We start from the raw sequence: 17,327 nt of genomic DNA, 5'->3' as shown, positions 1-17,327 counted from the left end.
CACTGGGTTATTGATACTTTGCTTTTGAATTTTAATAATTTATCAAAAGAAAGTTGAGTGTTGCTTTAGGATCCATTATAACCCTTTTTAAATTTTATTTTGAAGACAGTGTTTCACTATGTAACCCCTGCTGGTCTAGAACTTGCTATGTAGGTCAGGCTAGCTTCAAACTCACAGAGACCTGCCTTCCTCTGTTAGTCAAGTGCAGGGATTAAAGGTGTGCAGGCCATTCCTGGCCTGATTTTTCTGTTTGTTTATGTAGTGTTGGGGCTTTGCAGATGGCAATCAAGTATCTACCAACTAAATTCCCACCTATTCTTACTGTTTTTAAAGCCAATTAGAGCACTTCTAATTGCGCTGGGAGTCTTTTGACTTATCTTAGAACAAAATTTGGGGCTTTAATGCTCTCTTATGTTGGAAATGAGGCTTTTGAATTGTGGAACCTTTGGGAGCATGAAAGCAAGAAAAATGTCAGTGAAGGCTAGCATTTCAAGTGCAGCTGGGACAATGGGATGATTGCTGAATTTCAACTGACAAAAGTTCTGGCTACATTGTTCAAAGTGCCACCAAGAAATCTTAGAATTTTTTTTTTGAGACAGGGTTTCTCTGTGTAGCCCTGGCTGTCCTAGAACTCACTCTGTAGACCAAGCTGGCCTCAAACTCAGAGATTTGCCTGCCTCTGCCTTCCAAGTGCTGGGATTAAAGGCATGTGCCATCACTGCCGGGAAATCTCAGATTTTGTCAAAACTATTTCTCAATATTTTGGAAGGGTTAATGATACAATTTTTCTCGTTCCACTTACCATTTTTCCATGCCTCTACATTGCTTTTCCATTCTCTAAGTATAAAACTCAACATATTCTCATTTACTTAAGTAATTTTGAATGTTTTCTTAGGCATTTTTAATGAAAATGTGCAGTTTTGGTAAACACAGCAGGAGTTTATCTTATTTGTATTTGTCATGAGCATTTTGTCATTGCATCTTTTTCTTTTTACATATTCTATATCCCTTTTATTTGTACTTTTCTCATTTTTGCAACAAGAAGAACTAATCTTTGGCCCTCAGATGTGCTAGGCAAGCCACATGCTGCTTTTATGAAAGTCCTTGTAATTGTTGTTGCTTGAGGAATAAAAGTGTTTGTGGTTATGTGGTAGAGATCGTTAAAGCAAAACATGACAATTCGCTTGCACATCCAAGCTGCTTCAGACAAGTAATGCTGACTTAAATCATGGCTCTTGACAGGGTCTGTGGCCAAGAACTTCTTCACCAAATCAAAGCTCTCCATTCCAGAACTCTCTTATATCTGGTGAGTATGTTTGTTGCCAAGTGTGATCATAGACTCATCTTTTCGCTGTTTTGATTTTTTAAGATGTAATTTTTGTTTGCTTTGAGAGAGAGTTTTACTCTGTAGTCTAGAATGACCTGTAACTCACTGTCTGTGTAGCTCAGGCTAGCCTCAGACTTGCAGCAAGTGCCATGCCTCAGCCTCTCAAGTAAGTTTCGATTTTTGGTTTTGTTTTTGGTGGTGTTAAGGTTTGAACCTAGGGCCTCACACACACCAGATAAGTGTTCCCCTGCTGGGCCCCACTCCCAGTCCTGAGAAGTTTATTTTCTGGATGATTTTTAAAACTGATTGAGAGAGAATAGAACTCAGGTTTTTGTTGCTATGAAGATTAAATAAATTACCCTATGAAAATCACAATGAGCAGTATCAGACCTGCATAGGGAGCCCTACGTGTTAGCTACTAGTTTAAAAGTAATTTCTGCAGGCTAGCGAGATGGCTGCTCTTCTAGAGGGGTGGTTTTGGTTCTTCCCACCCACATAGCACTCCTGACTGCCTGTAATTCCAGCTCCGTGGGACTCAACACCCTTTCTGGCCTCCCAGGGCACTGTATTCATGTGGTGCACACAGACATGCACGTGCATCTACACATAAGAAAAGGAATTCCCTACTTTTATTTTTTTCCCATCCTGATTTCAGTCTAGGCAGTTGTGCACATGTGAGACAATCTGTCATACGTTTTATTTTCATATTTTTAACTTAGTGTGAGGCAAGGAGCCAGGGGACCTTGAAAAGCCATTCTTCATAATATTTTATAAGGTAGGGTGAACAGAAGGTCCAAGAACATTCTGGAACGAAGTTAAATTTGTCTATTCTAGAAGCCTGTGAACTTTGTAAAGTTGGCAGGTGTTTCACAGCTGGGCCCCAATTCAGCCAGTGCAGCTGCAGTGCCGGCTCTGCCTTGCTGCTGAGGCCTGCCACACTTGGAGCTCCAGGAGGACTGCGTTGCCATGGTCCAGATGGTTCTCTTTGCATGTCTGAAAATGCTCAGCACCATAAACTCCTGCCTTTGTGGATCATGCTATCGTAAATATATATTAAAACATTGGAATATTTATGTAAAGAGTTTTTCATGAGGCATTACAAAATTATGATAGAATTTAGAATTTAGAATTTAGAATCACATACCATATATTGTTGATCTTATTGAAAAACTATTCCTGGTATATCGTGCTTGCCAGTGTAGCTGGGATTTTGAGCTGGATTTACGTTTTTTGGCATATATAGTTTGTCTTTTTTTTTTTTTCAACAAGTCTTATGTTAGATTTTAAGGGTAGGAAAAAAAATGACCATTTTGAAAAGAATAGCGTCTGCTTTGGCAGAACTCCCAGCCTTAACATTACCCTGTGAGGCTTCCTGTCATTTTGTAGAGACAAATGCATGAAGGCTAAATGGCATACTCTCCATCCGGCATCTGACGCAGTTCCCAGATGCCTCACCCTGGGGAGCAGCTGTTTCAGGGCTGCTGCATTCTGAATGAGAGCAGCAGTCTCCTGGGGAATAGGAGGATGCAAATGGTCCAACGCAAAGTTATAGACCTTCCCTTAGAGATTTTTTTCCCCCAATAGCAGTATCTTTTTAGTACACTTTTACATGAGTCATTTCTACACTTGTTCTAATACAAGTCTGCTTGTGTCTGTATACCACAGAGATGTTGGTGCTTAAGGGACCTTAGTTCTTTTAGCAAATAGGCTTCTTTTGTGTTCAATGAATAGGCCTGTGTTTTTTAGTGAAAGATGGTGACTGAAGCAGAGACATGCCTTTTTAAGACTCCCTTTCTTCAGGTTTCTCTTTTCCAGTACCAGCCTTTTACTAGTTACTACTTTTATATTAAACTATGATGCAACCAGTATTTCTTGAACCTCTTTGTATTCCTATATACTCTCGTCTTCTCTGTTCCCCTCTCCTCTTCTGTCTCCTCCCTCTTTCTCCTTTTGCTCATCCCATCTCTGTGTCCATATTTTAAAACAGGGTCCCATGTACCTCAGGCTAGAAATTGCTATGTAGCTAAGACTAGTCTTGAACTCCTGACCGGCCTGCCTTTGCTTCCTAAGTGCTGGGCTTACAGGTATATACCACTATGCCCGGCTTTCTAAGAAAAAATTCTCATGTAGAGACTAACTTGCTACCAAAATGCACACTGCTTCAAACCATTTTCCCTTAAAATTAAAAAAAAAGAGAGAGAGAAGTGCCTATGTCTGTAGTCTGAATGAACTTAGTGGCTGGCTCTGCCCTCCCTTGGCTCATTTCCAGCATCAAGTCCAGCACTCTTCACACCACACAGCCTGCGCTTATCGAGCAACTGTCAGGTAACTGCAAAAACCCAAGCATCATTTTTTTTTCTCACTAGAGTTTCCTATGCCTTGTCTTAGTGTTGAAAAAAAAAACCAGACCTATCAGAGAGCCAGAAGAATTTCCACTTTCATTTACAAAGTGCCACTGATGGTACTGCCACAAATCAGCTTTTTTCCCCCCTCTCATTGGCCCCTGGGATTTCACATGGGTTTGCCTGGGAAACTTTAAGATTATCACAGGCCATGGGCAGGAATCTGGGAACTGTGTGTGCGTGCTTGAGGCTGATGCTGCATGACAGGCAACTCATGACATCTTTCATCTTCTAGGGAACTCAGTGATGCTGACTGTGATGGAGCCCTGACCTTGTCCGAGTTTTGTGCTGCATTCCATCTCATCGTAGCCCGGAAGAACGGCTACCCACTGCCAGAGGGCCTGCCTCCAACTCTGCAGCCAGAGTACTTGCAAGCAGGTAAGGCCTTTATCATACATCATAAACCTTAGCTATATTTTCTGAATGCCTAACAGCAAACACTTATTTCTTAAAATGATGTCTGGACACCAGGGAATCCTTGACATCTGAAGATTTTTTTAGAATACAAGTTATAGGGATGATCTGAGGAAGTATAAACCATATGTTCTATTTATGGTGCCTTCTGGGTGGATTAGAACCAATATCACTGTTTTTTTCTTTTGACAGTCATGGATGGCAAGTACTGAATCCCCCTGTTGATAGACTATAAATCTTAAAGAGCCAACTATAAGCTTGGCATCTTCAGATATATCCTAGTATTTCTAATTGGTCTTCAGTAGGGTAGTTCAAAGCTATAAGGTCTTTTTCTTTAACAAACAGTCATAGAACTAATAATCTTTCCCTCTAAATTAGAAGACAGCCTTGTAAGGCTACATTGCATTGTTTGGTGGACTGTGTATGAGCCATTTTTGATACTTCCATGTCTGGGGGACTGGGTGGATTCCAGGAGAAAATTTTTGTTATAAAGCATGTTAAAATGTTTTTAGTCTTTACTATGTTTTTTTTCTGTGGTTTGGGAAGAGGGGCAGCAGGTATGCTGAGAGGTGTTGAGAAGGGAGTTGGGACACTCAAGGAATAGACACTTCAGGCCATGGCTGTTGGAGTGCATAGAACAAAGAAGCAAGGCCAGGATGAGGCTGAAGAGAAAAGCAGGAAACAAATCATAAGCAATAGCATTGGCCCGGGGAAGGCAGGGAGATGACAAAATTAGACTTCTTGTCTGCAATGATTCTATGGGTTACCTACTCAGATTGAGGAGGTGACAGTGGACTCAGAGATAGACGATAGGGTGGAGATAATTATCAGTTGTTTGTTGTCATTTGTAGTCTTTGAAGTGTAGCTTCCGGAACAAGACTGCCTTCTTCTATTTGCCCCCAAATGCTAGTGGATACCTCATGGCAAAGTAGTAAAGTATTTTACTATTACTCTCTTAAGAAACAACCTGGCTGCCAGGCAATTAGCTTATCATGTAGCATCCTTTCTCTCTCATGCCAATTTTCTGAGCTTCCCAACTAACAACTACTTTTGCTGTTGTATGCTCTAAGAGACTTATAATGCTATTTCTCTATTGTCAGTCAGTAGGAATGTATACTTTTATTTTTGTAACTTCTGTTAACCAAAGTGATATGTATTTCATAAAGTTATGTTTAGTATATATTATTTTAGTATTTTGCTTATTTCTAGCAATACCTAAAAGGAGGTATTCTTCATAGTATTTAAACCATTGTTATGGCTACTGCATTTAAAAATTGTGTTTAATATGATTAAAACTTAACATACCATCGTAGCCAATGTGGCCAATTATTACCATGTGGTAACATTCATTGCTAAGAGTAAGAATTCGTCAGCTGGACTTCTGGGTGTTCAGGTCTCTGCTGGTCACTGACTAGCTGTATACCCTTGAGTGAGTTGTTTGCCTTCCCCGCTCCTCAGTTTCAGTGTCTTTGAAATGGGAATAGCGCTACTAGATTGTGTTTGTAAAGACTTTCAAATGCTATCTCTTTACAGCTAGTGATGTTAATAGTACATATGAGTGAGCCGACTTTGTCGTTACATTTAACGAGCGCAGAAACACTGCTAAGACATTCCACTATGGCTATAGTAAATATTCTTACGTATTTTTTCTTCCCTACTAGCTTTCCCTAAATCCAAGTGGGAGTGTGCAATTTTTGATTCTTATTCTGAGTCAATGCCAGCAAACCAACAGTCCTGTGACTTGAATCGGATGGAGGTAAAAAATTAAAACAAAAAACTTTCCCATGTTAATCAGGATGTATGATAGAAGTAAACTCTAGCTTATGTCTTCACAAACTCTGGAAAATGAACACTTATAGCAAAACATTTTTATTACTCCCAATTAAAACCCTCTTTTCATTAGCACCACTTGCCACACTTCCCATCGCCACCATTTGATGGTCACTAGTCAATCTTATTATGTTTATTTATTCATTTGGGGATGGGTGCACAGGCTGTGACATCAGCATGGAGGACAGAGGACATGAGTCCTGTCCCTTACAGTTTGGGATCTGGTGGATTGAACTTGGGTCCTCAGATGTGGTAACAAGTGATTTCTAACCCACTGACCCATCTCCCTGGCTCCTACTAACCTTTCTGTTTCTGGTTTAGTCCTTTCTAAGCATTTCCTATAAGTAGACCAATGGCGAATGTCTGCTTTCGAGTGTCTTTTTCATTTAGTATAATGTTCTGAAGGTACTTCTTTAGTACAGAATAGTTTTAATTGTATGGATATGCTATATTTTGTTCATTTCTCCCTCCTTATTGCATATTTTGACTATTATGAACCTATATGAGTGTTTTATATGGATAAATATGATTATTTCTCTTTGCAATGTATTTACTAGTGGAATTGTTGGATTGTACCATAACTGTGCTAAACTTTTGAGGAATCACCAAACTGCATTATTTCAGTTCTCCAAGCAGGAATGTATAATGGCTCCTGTTTCCTCATATTCCTGATCACCCTGGCTCATGTCATTTTCATTTTAGCCATCCTAGTGGGATGCACTTGTTTCTCATGACAGTTTCGGTTTGAAAATGACCAGTGGTGTTGAACATTTTTCTCATTTGCTAGTTAGCTATTTGTGTATTTCCATTGGTGAAATATTTATTAAAATCTTGTGTCCATTTTTATTTGCTTTTTTGTTTCTTCTTGGTGTTTTAAGCAAGTGCTTTACCACTGAGCTATGTCTTCAGTTAGCTTTTTCAGTGACATTTTGGATTTATTTTGTCTGAATTGTCTTATTCCTAGACCATTTTCATCTGTAACACAGTCAAGATAGGAGAAGACAATAAAATAAATGCCCTATTAAGATATAATTTCTGGCCGGGCAGTGGTAGCACATGCCTTTAATCCCATCACTTGGGAGACAGAGGCAGGTGGATTTCTGAGTTTGAGGCCAGCCTGGTCTACACAGTGAGCTCCAGGACAGCCAGGGCTACACAGAGAAACCCTGTCTTTAAAAACCAAAAAAAAAAAAAAAATAGATATAATTTCTGTCCACCTTTGGATTGCCAACTGCTTGCTATGTGAAGACTGGAGGATCATAAGTTCAAGGCCATTCTGGTCTATGGACTGATTTTAAGACTAACCTGGAAAGCTGAATGAAACCCTGTCTCAATAGAGAAACAGAAAAGCACAATGGGATATTGTTTAGTGGTATAGCCAGATGCCTAGAATGCTATGAGGATCTAGGTTCAATCCCCAGCAGTGTAAAAAAGAAGACATTGATAATTTATTAGAGATAATAGACTATGAATAGGGGCTTTCATTGAACTATGGAAAATCACCTCTTAGGATAGGAATGCATGCCGTATCAAACCGATTAAAGGAGGTGTTGGCTACCCTTTCAGAAGAAACAGCTAAAATGTAAATGTAGACTATGTACTAGTCTACAGAAAATGATACCATATAAATCAAAAAGTGAGAGGGCCTTGTGAGATTTCCTCCTTCCACATTGGAATGTCAACCAGTATTATCATTAGCTTACCCCTAGATGAAGAACATGCCTGCTAAGAGATGAAGGATCAGCCTTCTCTAGGGACAAGATCCCTGATAGGCTATCCAGTTCCAAGTGGTCATGTAAACAACACTAATGGACTTAGAAAGCTGTGTCATATATCCATACATCCATATGCTCATAAAAATAATTATGAAAGGAGAGGCCATGGATTTGAAAGGAGTGGGAGGACATAGGAGGCTTTGGAGGGGAGCATGTGAGAGAAATGATATAAAGACAGCACTTAGATATGAGCTTCTCATAAACTAAATTAAAAACAAAGGGAAAGATTGGAACTTCATGTACACAACTTAAAAGTCAAACATGGCTCTTTTAGAGAGATGCATCTAAAGTCTCTTCCTGCATTCTAGAATTTAAACAATATCCATGGATGTATAATTCAGCTGCTATTTGGTTTAAATGGACTTAGCCTGAGAAATGTTACATTTTTTGCTATTTTTTACAGAGAAAATATTTTCCAGTTTATCACATAATTCAGTGGGTGTTTGAGCTGTTTGTCTAGTGGTTTATCTGTAGTGATGCATACATCTTTTTACTTTAAAGTGATTCAGTATATATTACATTATGCTATAACCGTGACATTAACACTTGAATCACCTAGATGAGGCGTGTTAGACCATAGATCATGTTCCCACCTAATAGTGCTATGAAATTTTATTTTGGAACTATTTCAAACTAGAAGCATGGCTTTGAGTTCTGAGAAGTAAATGAAAGTTAACCACTGAACCAAAGACCTCTATGCTTTTATTCACCATCCTTGCATTTTTCCACTGATCTCTGAAGTTTCAGATCTATTTAAAATGTATGTAATACCAAAGTACATTTGGTGACAAATCAATCTGTCACTCTTCTCTCTGTCTACCTAGCTATTTTTCATTTTTAGATACCTTTGCAGACCTTGTACATAAAGATGGCACAAATATGAATATATTTTATCCTTTAACCACAGCAGAAGCCTTAGAGTACATACTTTTTCAGCTTTGTCTAGTATATTAATCTAGTAAGACCAATATAATTTCACATGTTTTTGATGTTTTGATACATGCATAGAGACATACACACATTGTAAAATCATTACCACAGTCAAGCCAAGTAGTTCCTCAGTCACCTTACACAATGGCTTTGTTTTAGTGGAGATTTAAGATCTGTTCTCTGGGCAGTTTTTAAACACACTATATTTTACTAATACTATAGTTAGAGTACATATTGGGAAAGCTTAGTATAATTACTAGACTTTGAACTATTTGAAAATGATTCATATGTGATCAATTTGAGTATTCAGTCGATATACTGAGAACTTGCCTTTTTGCATTAATCAATTCACTTAACATCCCTATCACAGCTCCCTCCTCTCTTCCCAGTTCTATCCTTTCAAGCTCCTCCTCTACTTCCTCAGAAAAGGGGAAACGCCTTATGGGTACCAACTCACCCTGTTCTTATCTATGAGTTAGGGGATTTTTTTTTTTGAGTCTCACTATGTCATAGAACTCACTATGTAGACCAGGCTGGCCTCAAGCTCACAGAGATCCACCTGCTCTTCCAGAGGACCTGGGCTCAATCCCCAGGGCACCCACATGGCAGCTCACACCTGTCTGTGACTTCAGTTCCAGGGGACCCGATACCCTCACACAGACACGCATGCAGGCAGAACACCAATGCACATAAAAATGAAAATAAATCTTTAAAGAAGAGGGGCTGCCACCGTGTCCAGCTTTAGGAGAAAAATTTTATCTGCTCATCTATAAACATCTACAATGAGGAGGATGGACATCCAATACATAACAGATCCTGGCAAGTACTCGCACTGTAGGCCCACTTATCACAGCCTCTCCCTGTTTGTGAAAAAGGCTTGGTTCTTGGCTGACTGGACAAATGGAAAAAAGTCTCTGCCTGACTCCCAGTCAAGACTGAAATTTAAAGTACCATTCACTAATAAGCCTTGATTTGAATCTTTGTTTCTCAAATCTATGTCTTTCCTCTATGTATGTAAATATTTTAGTGCAAATTTACTTGTACCTCCTTAGGAAACCAAATTAATAAAGTAGATTAAATGTCAGAACTTACTGAAGACAAACATTTTGGACATGAACTATAACTTTTAAAACATGTTTTCATGTGATTATCACTTAATTTTTTATTTCAACCCGTATATTTAATTTTCTTTCCCAAGAAGACATCTGTTAAAGACGTGGCTGACTTCCCTGTCCCTACCCAAGATGTGACTACTGCTGATGACAAACAAGGTAGGAAAATAATTCGTTTTATCCTTATAAGGATGTCTTCCTCCATCTCCTCATTGATTTCGCCCTGCACGGGTTTTAGATCATATGAGGACACTGAGCCAGATGCACACTCACTGGATATATTGTATAGTCTAAGTTGTCAGAAGCCTATAGTTCATCAAGTAGCAGTAGGACCCTTTTTTTTCTGAATGGCCTTAATTCATTGGTCATTGTTAATCTGAGGGTATTTTGAGGTATCATATTGGATTCTGGTCCCATAGTTAGAAAATGGAAAGAATTGGGAGATTAATATTTAGTGTTGGCATAAATGGTTTGAAAAACAAACAGCACTAATGTACATTTGTATAGAGGTCTAATCCATAAAGAAGTTCTTTCAAACAGAGCTTCAATCTTAAAGCTGTATCTGTTTCTCATTAGTCCTACTGGTGCGAATGTGTGATATGGAGTCCAGTTTCAATTTGCTTATTTAGCTGAGAAGGCAGTCAGCCCAGTGTCCAGTGTTAGAGATACCCCCAGGCATGGGGCACATTGGCCTGTAATATCCACAGTTCAGGAAGGACCCTCTCCTCTAAGGACTGTGTAATTTGCATGATCCTTCTATGACTTACCAGGCCCCTCCTCATATACCATCTTACATACAGGTCTCACAAAACTAGTGCCTTTAAAATCACTCAACATTTAGAAATAAGCAGCAAGCTCAGGCAGGCAGTATGAATGATCTACTTTCACAAAAGAGAGAGAGACCTGAGACAGGAACTAAGAGTTTCTGTCTTAAGCCAGTGTTCCATCTGTTCCATCAATTCACCACTCACAAGTGGGAGAAGCCCATCTGAAGTGAAGCCATTTCAGGTTTTACCATTGAGCCCTGCCATTAATTCAGCCTCACAGAGACATTAAACATGAAAAAGTTTTCCACTAAGCACTGAAGGTTCCATACTTTTGATTTAAGTGTTTGTTTAGGAGATTCAGCTGGAACTAGACATTGCCTACAGCTGATCACTCACATAACTTACAAGCCATTGCCTCAACTACCAAACTCTTAAAAAATATTAAAACATGGGTTTAAATTCCAAATATTCTTTTGTCAGTGATTGACTGTTAAGAAAGAAAATGAGAGGGCTGGAGAGATAGATGGCTCAGCAGTTAAGAGCACCGACTGCTCTTCCGAAGGTCCTGAGTTCAAATCCCAGCAACCACATGGTGGCTCACAACCATCCATAATGAGATCTGACACCCTCTTCTGGTGCATCTGAAGACAGATACAGTGTACTTAGATATAATAATAAATAAATCCTTTTTTAAAAAAGGAAGCTGACATTAGGCCTTCCTTCTGTCTGTGGGGAACCTGTCTCTGTGCTGTATGGGTTTTCTTTGTTCTAAAAATGCTACAGCAACTCTAGAGGTTTGTAAGACCTTTTTTAAACTGATGGTTAGGGATTATTTGTGTTAATGTGATGTATCTCACAATAAAATTTCACAAGGCCTTTATTTTCTTTCTTCTCCTTTCTCTTTCTTCTTGCTTAAACATGAAACAAAATACTACTAGCTTTGAAAAGTACTGTTAACGAATCCTTACCAAAGGACGTATCTGAGGATACAGGTAGGATGAAACCATTTTAATGTATTCTCTATCCAATAATCTAATTGTAAAATCTCAGCTGTTTGGTGACCTGAAGATTGCTGTGTCTGTGATAGCGTGTCTGTTTGTCTCTAAGTTTTTGGCTTGTGGTTTGTAAAACAAGAAGCCTTAGATTTTATACCTTCTCCGTGTCTTCAGTTAGAGGATGACTTTAGGCTCTGCATTTAGATTTCATTCAGTTTGAGTTTAGAAGTGCCAAATTGGGACAGTGCTTTCTGTGTAAGGTAAGGAACTCAGAATATGGATTAACTAGAGGCCCAGAGTTGATATTTTCATTGGTAAAATGTCAATCTCAAATATCTTTATAATCCTTCCCTACCAGGAAGATATTGCTTAAACATGGAGTAGATTCCAAGGAGGAAAAAAAGGAAGTTATGAAGTCAGTTCCTTGGAGAAAACATGTCTGTAAAACCATAGAGAATTTCTGGGCCTATGTTTTCTTCTCTTCTCTTCTCTTCTCTTCTCTTCTCTTCTCTTCTCTTCTCTTCTCTTCTCTTCTCTTCTCTTCTCCTTTCTTTCTTTCTTTCTTTCTTTCTTTCTTTCTTTCTTTCTTTCTTTCTTTCTTTCTTTCTTTGTTCTTAGAGACAGGGTTTCTCTGTGTAGCCCTGGCTGTCCTGGAACTCACTTTGTAGACCAGGCTGGCCTTGAACTCAGAAATCCACCTGCCTCTGCCTCCCGAGTGCTGGGATTAAAGGTTTGTGCCACCACTGCCTGACAGGGCCCATGTTTTCAACTCTTTCTTTAAAACCTGTTTATTTATTTGTTTATTTTTATGTGTGTTTATGTATATGCCTGAGCACATATATGTGCCTTATATATGTGCAGTGCCCATGGATGCCAATAAGAGGTATTGGATTCCTGGAACTGGAATTACAGATGGTTGTGAGCTGCCATGTGTGTGCTGGGATCTAAACCCAGGTCCCCTGCAAGAATAATAAGCTATCTCTCTAGCCACCTTTAGCTCTCTCTTAATGGTGCCATCACTGAAGCAAGATAAACCCTGTTAAATTCAAGTGGCTCCAGAAAGCCTTTTTATTTAGATCTTTGGTTTTGAGGATCAGAATGAAGTTTCTCCTTTTTTCTTTATTATTATTGTCCTTGCATATTTCAAATGTAAATAATGTTTCTTCTGGTTCACTAACTATCATCTTGAGCTTATTTGTTTAAAGTTTCAACAAAGCAATCAGTAGACTACTGAAGCTTATGCTTATATTTTCCAAATACTAACTTCCTTTGAAGTTTAAAAGCAAAAGTAGGTTGGAGAAAGAGGAAATAGGAGGAGATAGGAAGGACTGCACAGAAGACATTCCAGCCCCCAGGTGATTCTGCTATGTGGCCTATTTGGAAACTACTGCCTCCAAAAAGCAATGCTGCAAAATAGGAAATTAAGATGGTAAATCAATCATGACTCTAAAATCAGTGGGAATTCTCAAGCCTGATTTTGACTTTTGAAATGTGTTTGGATCCATTCTTCACGGTGGAAATGTTCTATTTCCATAGGCCAATTCTGAGCGTCTCTGATTGTGGATGTTAAGGTAGATGCTTTGTAAATTTCATGTCGTGGTATTAGTAAAAGCTATTTCAATTTGGAGTGTTAATTTAACGCTTCTCCTATAGGCTTTGGGAATCCTAAATTTTTCTATTTGTTCCAGAGATTTCAGCACGAGATTAAGTGTTCTCTGAGGCATGAGCCTCGGTTTTCATTTTTAACATTCTTTGACTAGGACTTGGCACCACCAGATAAAACCTAACAGGTGTGCCACAGCACATGAAGTATATCTAAATTTGTTTCACACTGCCTGGGAACATGCTGTGTGATTTTTGATTTATTCTTCCTACTGCTGCCCCCTTCTGGATATAATGCAATCTCTCATGTCAAACACATTTAATAGCCTGTTTCCTGGCAAGTCACCCCAGTTTCCCCTAGGAGATAGGAGAGTCACAAGATGGTAATTATAATTCTGGTAGTCAGTGTACTGGAGACAGTTCCTCTCAGCTCCATTGCAGGCTTTTAGGTTAATCATTAGGTCTGTGTCATCTTCTCTGACTCATTTCCTGGAAAGATGATGAAAGATAACATGCCTGGAGTGCTCCAGGAAGTTGTCATTTTCCCCTCTCTCCAGCTAAATGAGAAGCTGTGATCCATCCATTGGCTTTTGCTTGAGCTTGCAACATAGTATGCCCTTGCCATTTTTGCAGATACTCACATGCACTGGGGAACTGAGTCAGGCTGTCCAGGTGGCAGATGGAAGACTTAACTAGCCTGGTACTGTTGAGGCTTTTGTGGTCTGAAACTTGGGCCAACTTACCAAGCTGTACCTTGGAAACATCTTTGCAGGTAGAGAGGAAAAGTAAGTCTCTGCTCTGCTTCTTATTACTATACATGGTGGCAGTGCTGCTGCTAGCAGTGAAGGGGAGGGGCTGGGTGATAGATGAGGGAATGGAGGAGATTCCTTTCCTTGTTAAACATATCCGACACACTCTCACAATTTTAGTTATTGAATGCATATGTGTTAGTGGAGTCTAGGATGTCTAACATGCCTCATGTTCCAGTCTAGCCTAATTCAGTCACACATAGTGCACGGTAGTAGTTGTCATCTTGCTTCTGGATCATAGTGAAGTGTTCCTGTGCAGCATGGTCTCCAGATTGCTGTGGACAGTTCCAGGTGCTGTTTCGTTGCTAGTGAGCAGCTCACAGACTTTCTGCATCGCAGCCTTTCTTGCCTTCTGCTACCTGCTCCATCTCTGTCTCTTTTTATCCTGTAATGAACTAAATTCAGAATCCAGATTTTCAGGCCTAGAATATTAGGGACCTTTGTTTACATCCTCTACAAATGGAACTGTTTGCCATTCTGCAGGACATTCACGTTCTTAGGACTCCAGCCTTGTTTACCAGGCGAGGGAAGGGCAGCTCAGCTGGTTAGTGATGAGGAGCACTGGGGTCTCTGGACCCCCAACCCGGTCTCTGTTCCTTTCTTCATGGCTCATTCACACCCTTACTCCATTTGTCTGTCTGCCTGTCTGTGTATCTCCCATTAGCAGAGCTCATCCTTGCTTCCACACCCATCCCTGCAGCAGCACAAAGATAATGCTGAAGACAAATGACGAAGGAGTGAACGGTTACCATGGTGTGGTGGGCTGGGAAACAGTGTTTTAGCATGGCTAGGACTTTTGCTCCCGAAATATTTCTGGAAAGCAGTGAGTCTTGAAGGAGAAGAAGGGCATAGAGGAGCGGTGGCAGGCCTACTCAGAGGCAGGCTCCAGCACTGCAGGGAGTCTGGGCACAGATTTGTCTCCTAGCTCCAGGGCAGTCTGGCTGAGGAGGGTTGCCTTTCTTTTCTTCCTGGAGTGGTAGGGACGGACGGACAGACGGTTTGGTCCTTCTTTGCCTAGGAGTGTGTGCATGATATGAACAAGGAGAGTCTCAGTCTTGTTAGCTTTTCCACACTTTTGCTGGTGAGGAGGGAGCTATGGCAGCATTTCATTTGGAAGCTGAGACATGCCTGGGCTCACAGTTAGGAGAAATGGTGTTTTTTTTTTTTTAATGCAGCTGGCCATATGTAAGTAAAGGCTTGCTCTCTAGGGAGTTTGCTTTGTGCCTTGCTGGCATTTATGAGACTTTCAGCTCCCTTTCTTCCTTGCTTGTCTAACCCAAGGATTTTAATGACCATCATCAACCTATGCTGCTTCATACCAGAGGAGGCTTTTATCTTTAGAATGGTGTGGATGAGGACAGAATAGCATAGCAAGATACTTTCTTTTGGATAAATAATGTGAAACAAAGAAACAACTTATATTCTCCCCATTTCACTCTTCCTGTGGATTTTTATGATAAACATTTGCAGCGTTTGCAAAACCATAGCAGAGCTCTGAGGTTCTAAAGACACCTTCTACAAATAAGTGGAAACACAAAAGAGAGCTCGCCACTACTTCTGATGGGAACGTGGGCTCCATGGCTACTGATAGTGAGCATGAGCTTCTGATTTAGGTTTCATTAGGAAAAGTGTGGTTGAAACACATTTTAATCCATCGTACTCTTTGTATGATTTGGTTACAAAGACAGGGGAATGAACCAGAGTATTTTCTCTTTCATATTTTTATAGAGGGAGGTTTTTGAGATAGGGTTTCATTCTGTAGGTTAGCCAGGCTATTCTGGAATTTACCGTGTAGCCCAGGCTGCCCTCAAACCCATGATGATATTCCTGAGCCAGCTTTCCAAGTGCTGGGATCATAAGCATGGGCAGCCACGCCTGGCTATGGGTATTTTCTTATAGGAAAAGCTGCACACCTTTTTAACTTTGTTTTGTAAGAGCTCAGCTTTCTCATGACCATGGTAACCATGGTGCTCTACGCATGCACACATGTATGTATACAAATGTGTACATACACACACATGCATGAATGTGCACAGGCTCTCATTAAATTAGTCTTGGCTGGCTTAACTCAATATATAGACAAAGCTGGCCTTGAACTTGTGGCAGTCCTCCTGCTTCTGCGTCTAGAATTCAGGTATTAGCCACTATATCTGACTCTGGCAATATTCTATAGTTACAGAAGATATGCAGCTAGATATATTCCTAACCTTTGTGGGAGATTGGTTTCAAGTCTATTATTAGACTATCATGGGAGACCAAGAAGCCCTCAGGTGGGAATCTATCATATAAAAAGACAAACTTTTAAGTAGGTTGTCTTTTTATCTTGGAATGTCTCCATTAATCCATTTAGACTTAAAAAAATTTTAGACTTGAGAATGGTCTCTCAGTGTTTCTATGAAAGAAAACTTGCTGGACTTCTTTCCCTCTCTTGCCTTTAACTTTAAAAGTAAAATAAGAATTATCATAGTGTGGAAGCCCCTGCGTTCTCACATGGGTACATCAACCTCAGTTTTGCGTGTTGCTGCGTTCTGTACTAGCCTAGGTGCTACTTACTACCCTGATTAGCTGAGAAATGAGAAGCCAAGCAACCAACAAATAATCTTTTGTTTCAGCAACTTCTAAGGACTACAACAGTCTCAAAGCAAGACCAAGATCCAGGTAGTGTTTATTTAATTTCTCATTTGGTGCCTGTTGTGCCTTTTCCCTGCCTAGAAGTAAATAAAAATCCCCCAAACCACATCCAAATCACTATCTGGTTTACCTTTCGATTTAAATCTAAAGATGTGGGTCATTTCACTTCTCAAGAGTGGCCTGCCTCGATTACACAGTGATGCTGGAGAGCCTTTTAGTCTTTGTGGGCATTAGTGCTAGAAGATGGTGGCTAGGTGTTATCTGGACCCCTGACAGGAAGTAGTTTGTGTAACATGACTGAGCTGGGGTAGGTGTATAGCTTTGTTAAGAGAGAATTAGGGCTAAAAGGCAACAACTAACATTTCTGTGAATGTGAACACCGAAACAGTAAGAACTCAGGAACAGAAAATCTATAGAAGGGAAAATGTTTATGGTGACTTCAAGGAGGCACCGGGCTTCAGGTAAGCACTACCTAGAGTCTGTGTGAGCCATTCTTGGTGTCTTTTCTCAGCTTCACAGTTCTAAAATAGCCATCAACAAAAGAGGAGAACCAAAAGAACAGAGCGTGGCTGTTATCAGCTTTGGAATGGAGGAGCAGAGGGGAAATCCAGAGACACCGAAAGAGCTAGGACACTGAAGACAAGAAATATCGGGGCCACTTTTAAGCAGTAGAGCTGTAGTGTAGTATGGGCTACCACATGGTTGGTTGTGTTTTTTGTTTGTTTGTTTGCTT

The 17,327-nt window shown here is 40.0% G+C and overlaps 1 protein-coding gene across 14 annotated transcripts in view; it reads left to right on the top strand.

The window, feature by feature from the left end:
- Positions 1-17,327, top strand: part of Reps2 (RALBP1 associated Eps domain containing protein 2) — a 231,754-nt gene that overhangs the window by 119,478 nt on the left and 94,949 nt on the right. For 4 of the 14 annotated variants that reach the window (NM_001290633.1, NM_178256.4, XM_006528762.3 and 1 more), the window contains exons 7-12: positions 1,243-1,306; positions 3,965-4,107; positions 5,805-5,899; positions 9,877-9,949; positions 11,496-11,549; positions 16,576-16,621. In NM_001290633.1, the coding sequence (NP_001277562.1) occupies positions 1,243-1,306; positions 3,965-4,107; positions 5,805-5,899; positions 9,877-9,949; positions 11,496-11,549; positions 16,576-16,621 (475 nt within the window). The remainder of the gene's footprint in view (positions 1-1,242; positions 1,307-3,964; positions 4,108-5,804; positions 5,900-9,876; positions 9,950-11,495; positions 11,550-16,575; positions 16,622-17,327) is intronic. The other 10 variants (NM_001359104.1, XM_017318435.1, XM_030251265.1 and 7 more) reach the window with 5 other exon arrangements.

This window comes from Mus musculus, chromosome X (genome assembly GCF_000001635.26).
Source record: "Mus musculus strain C57BL/6J chromosome X, GRCm38.p6 C57BL/6J".
Lineage (NCBI taxonomy): Eukaryota > Metazoa > Chordata > Mammalia > Rodentia > Muridae > Mus > Mus musculus.
Note: the sequence above shows the minus strand (reverse complement) of the source record. Positions and strands in the feature narration are given on the sequence as shown.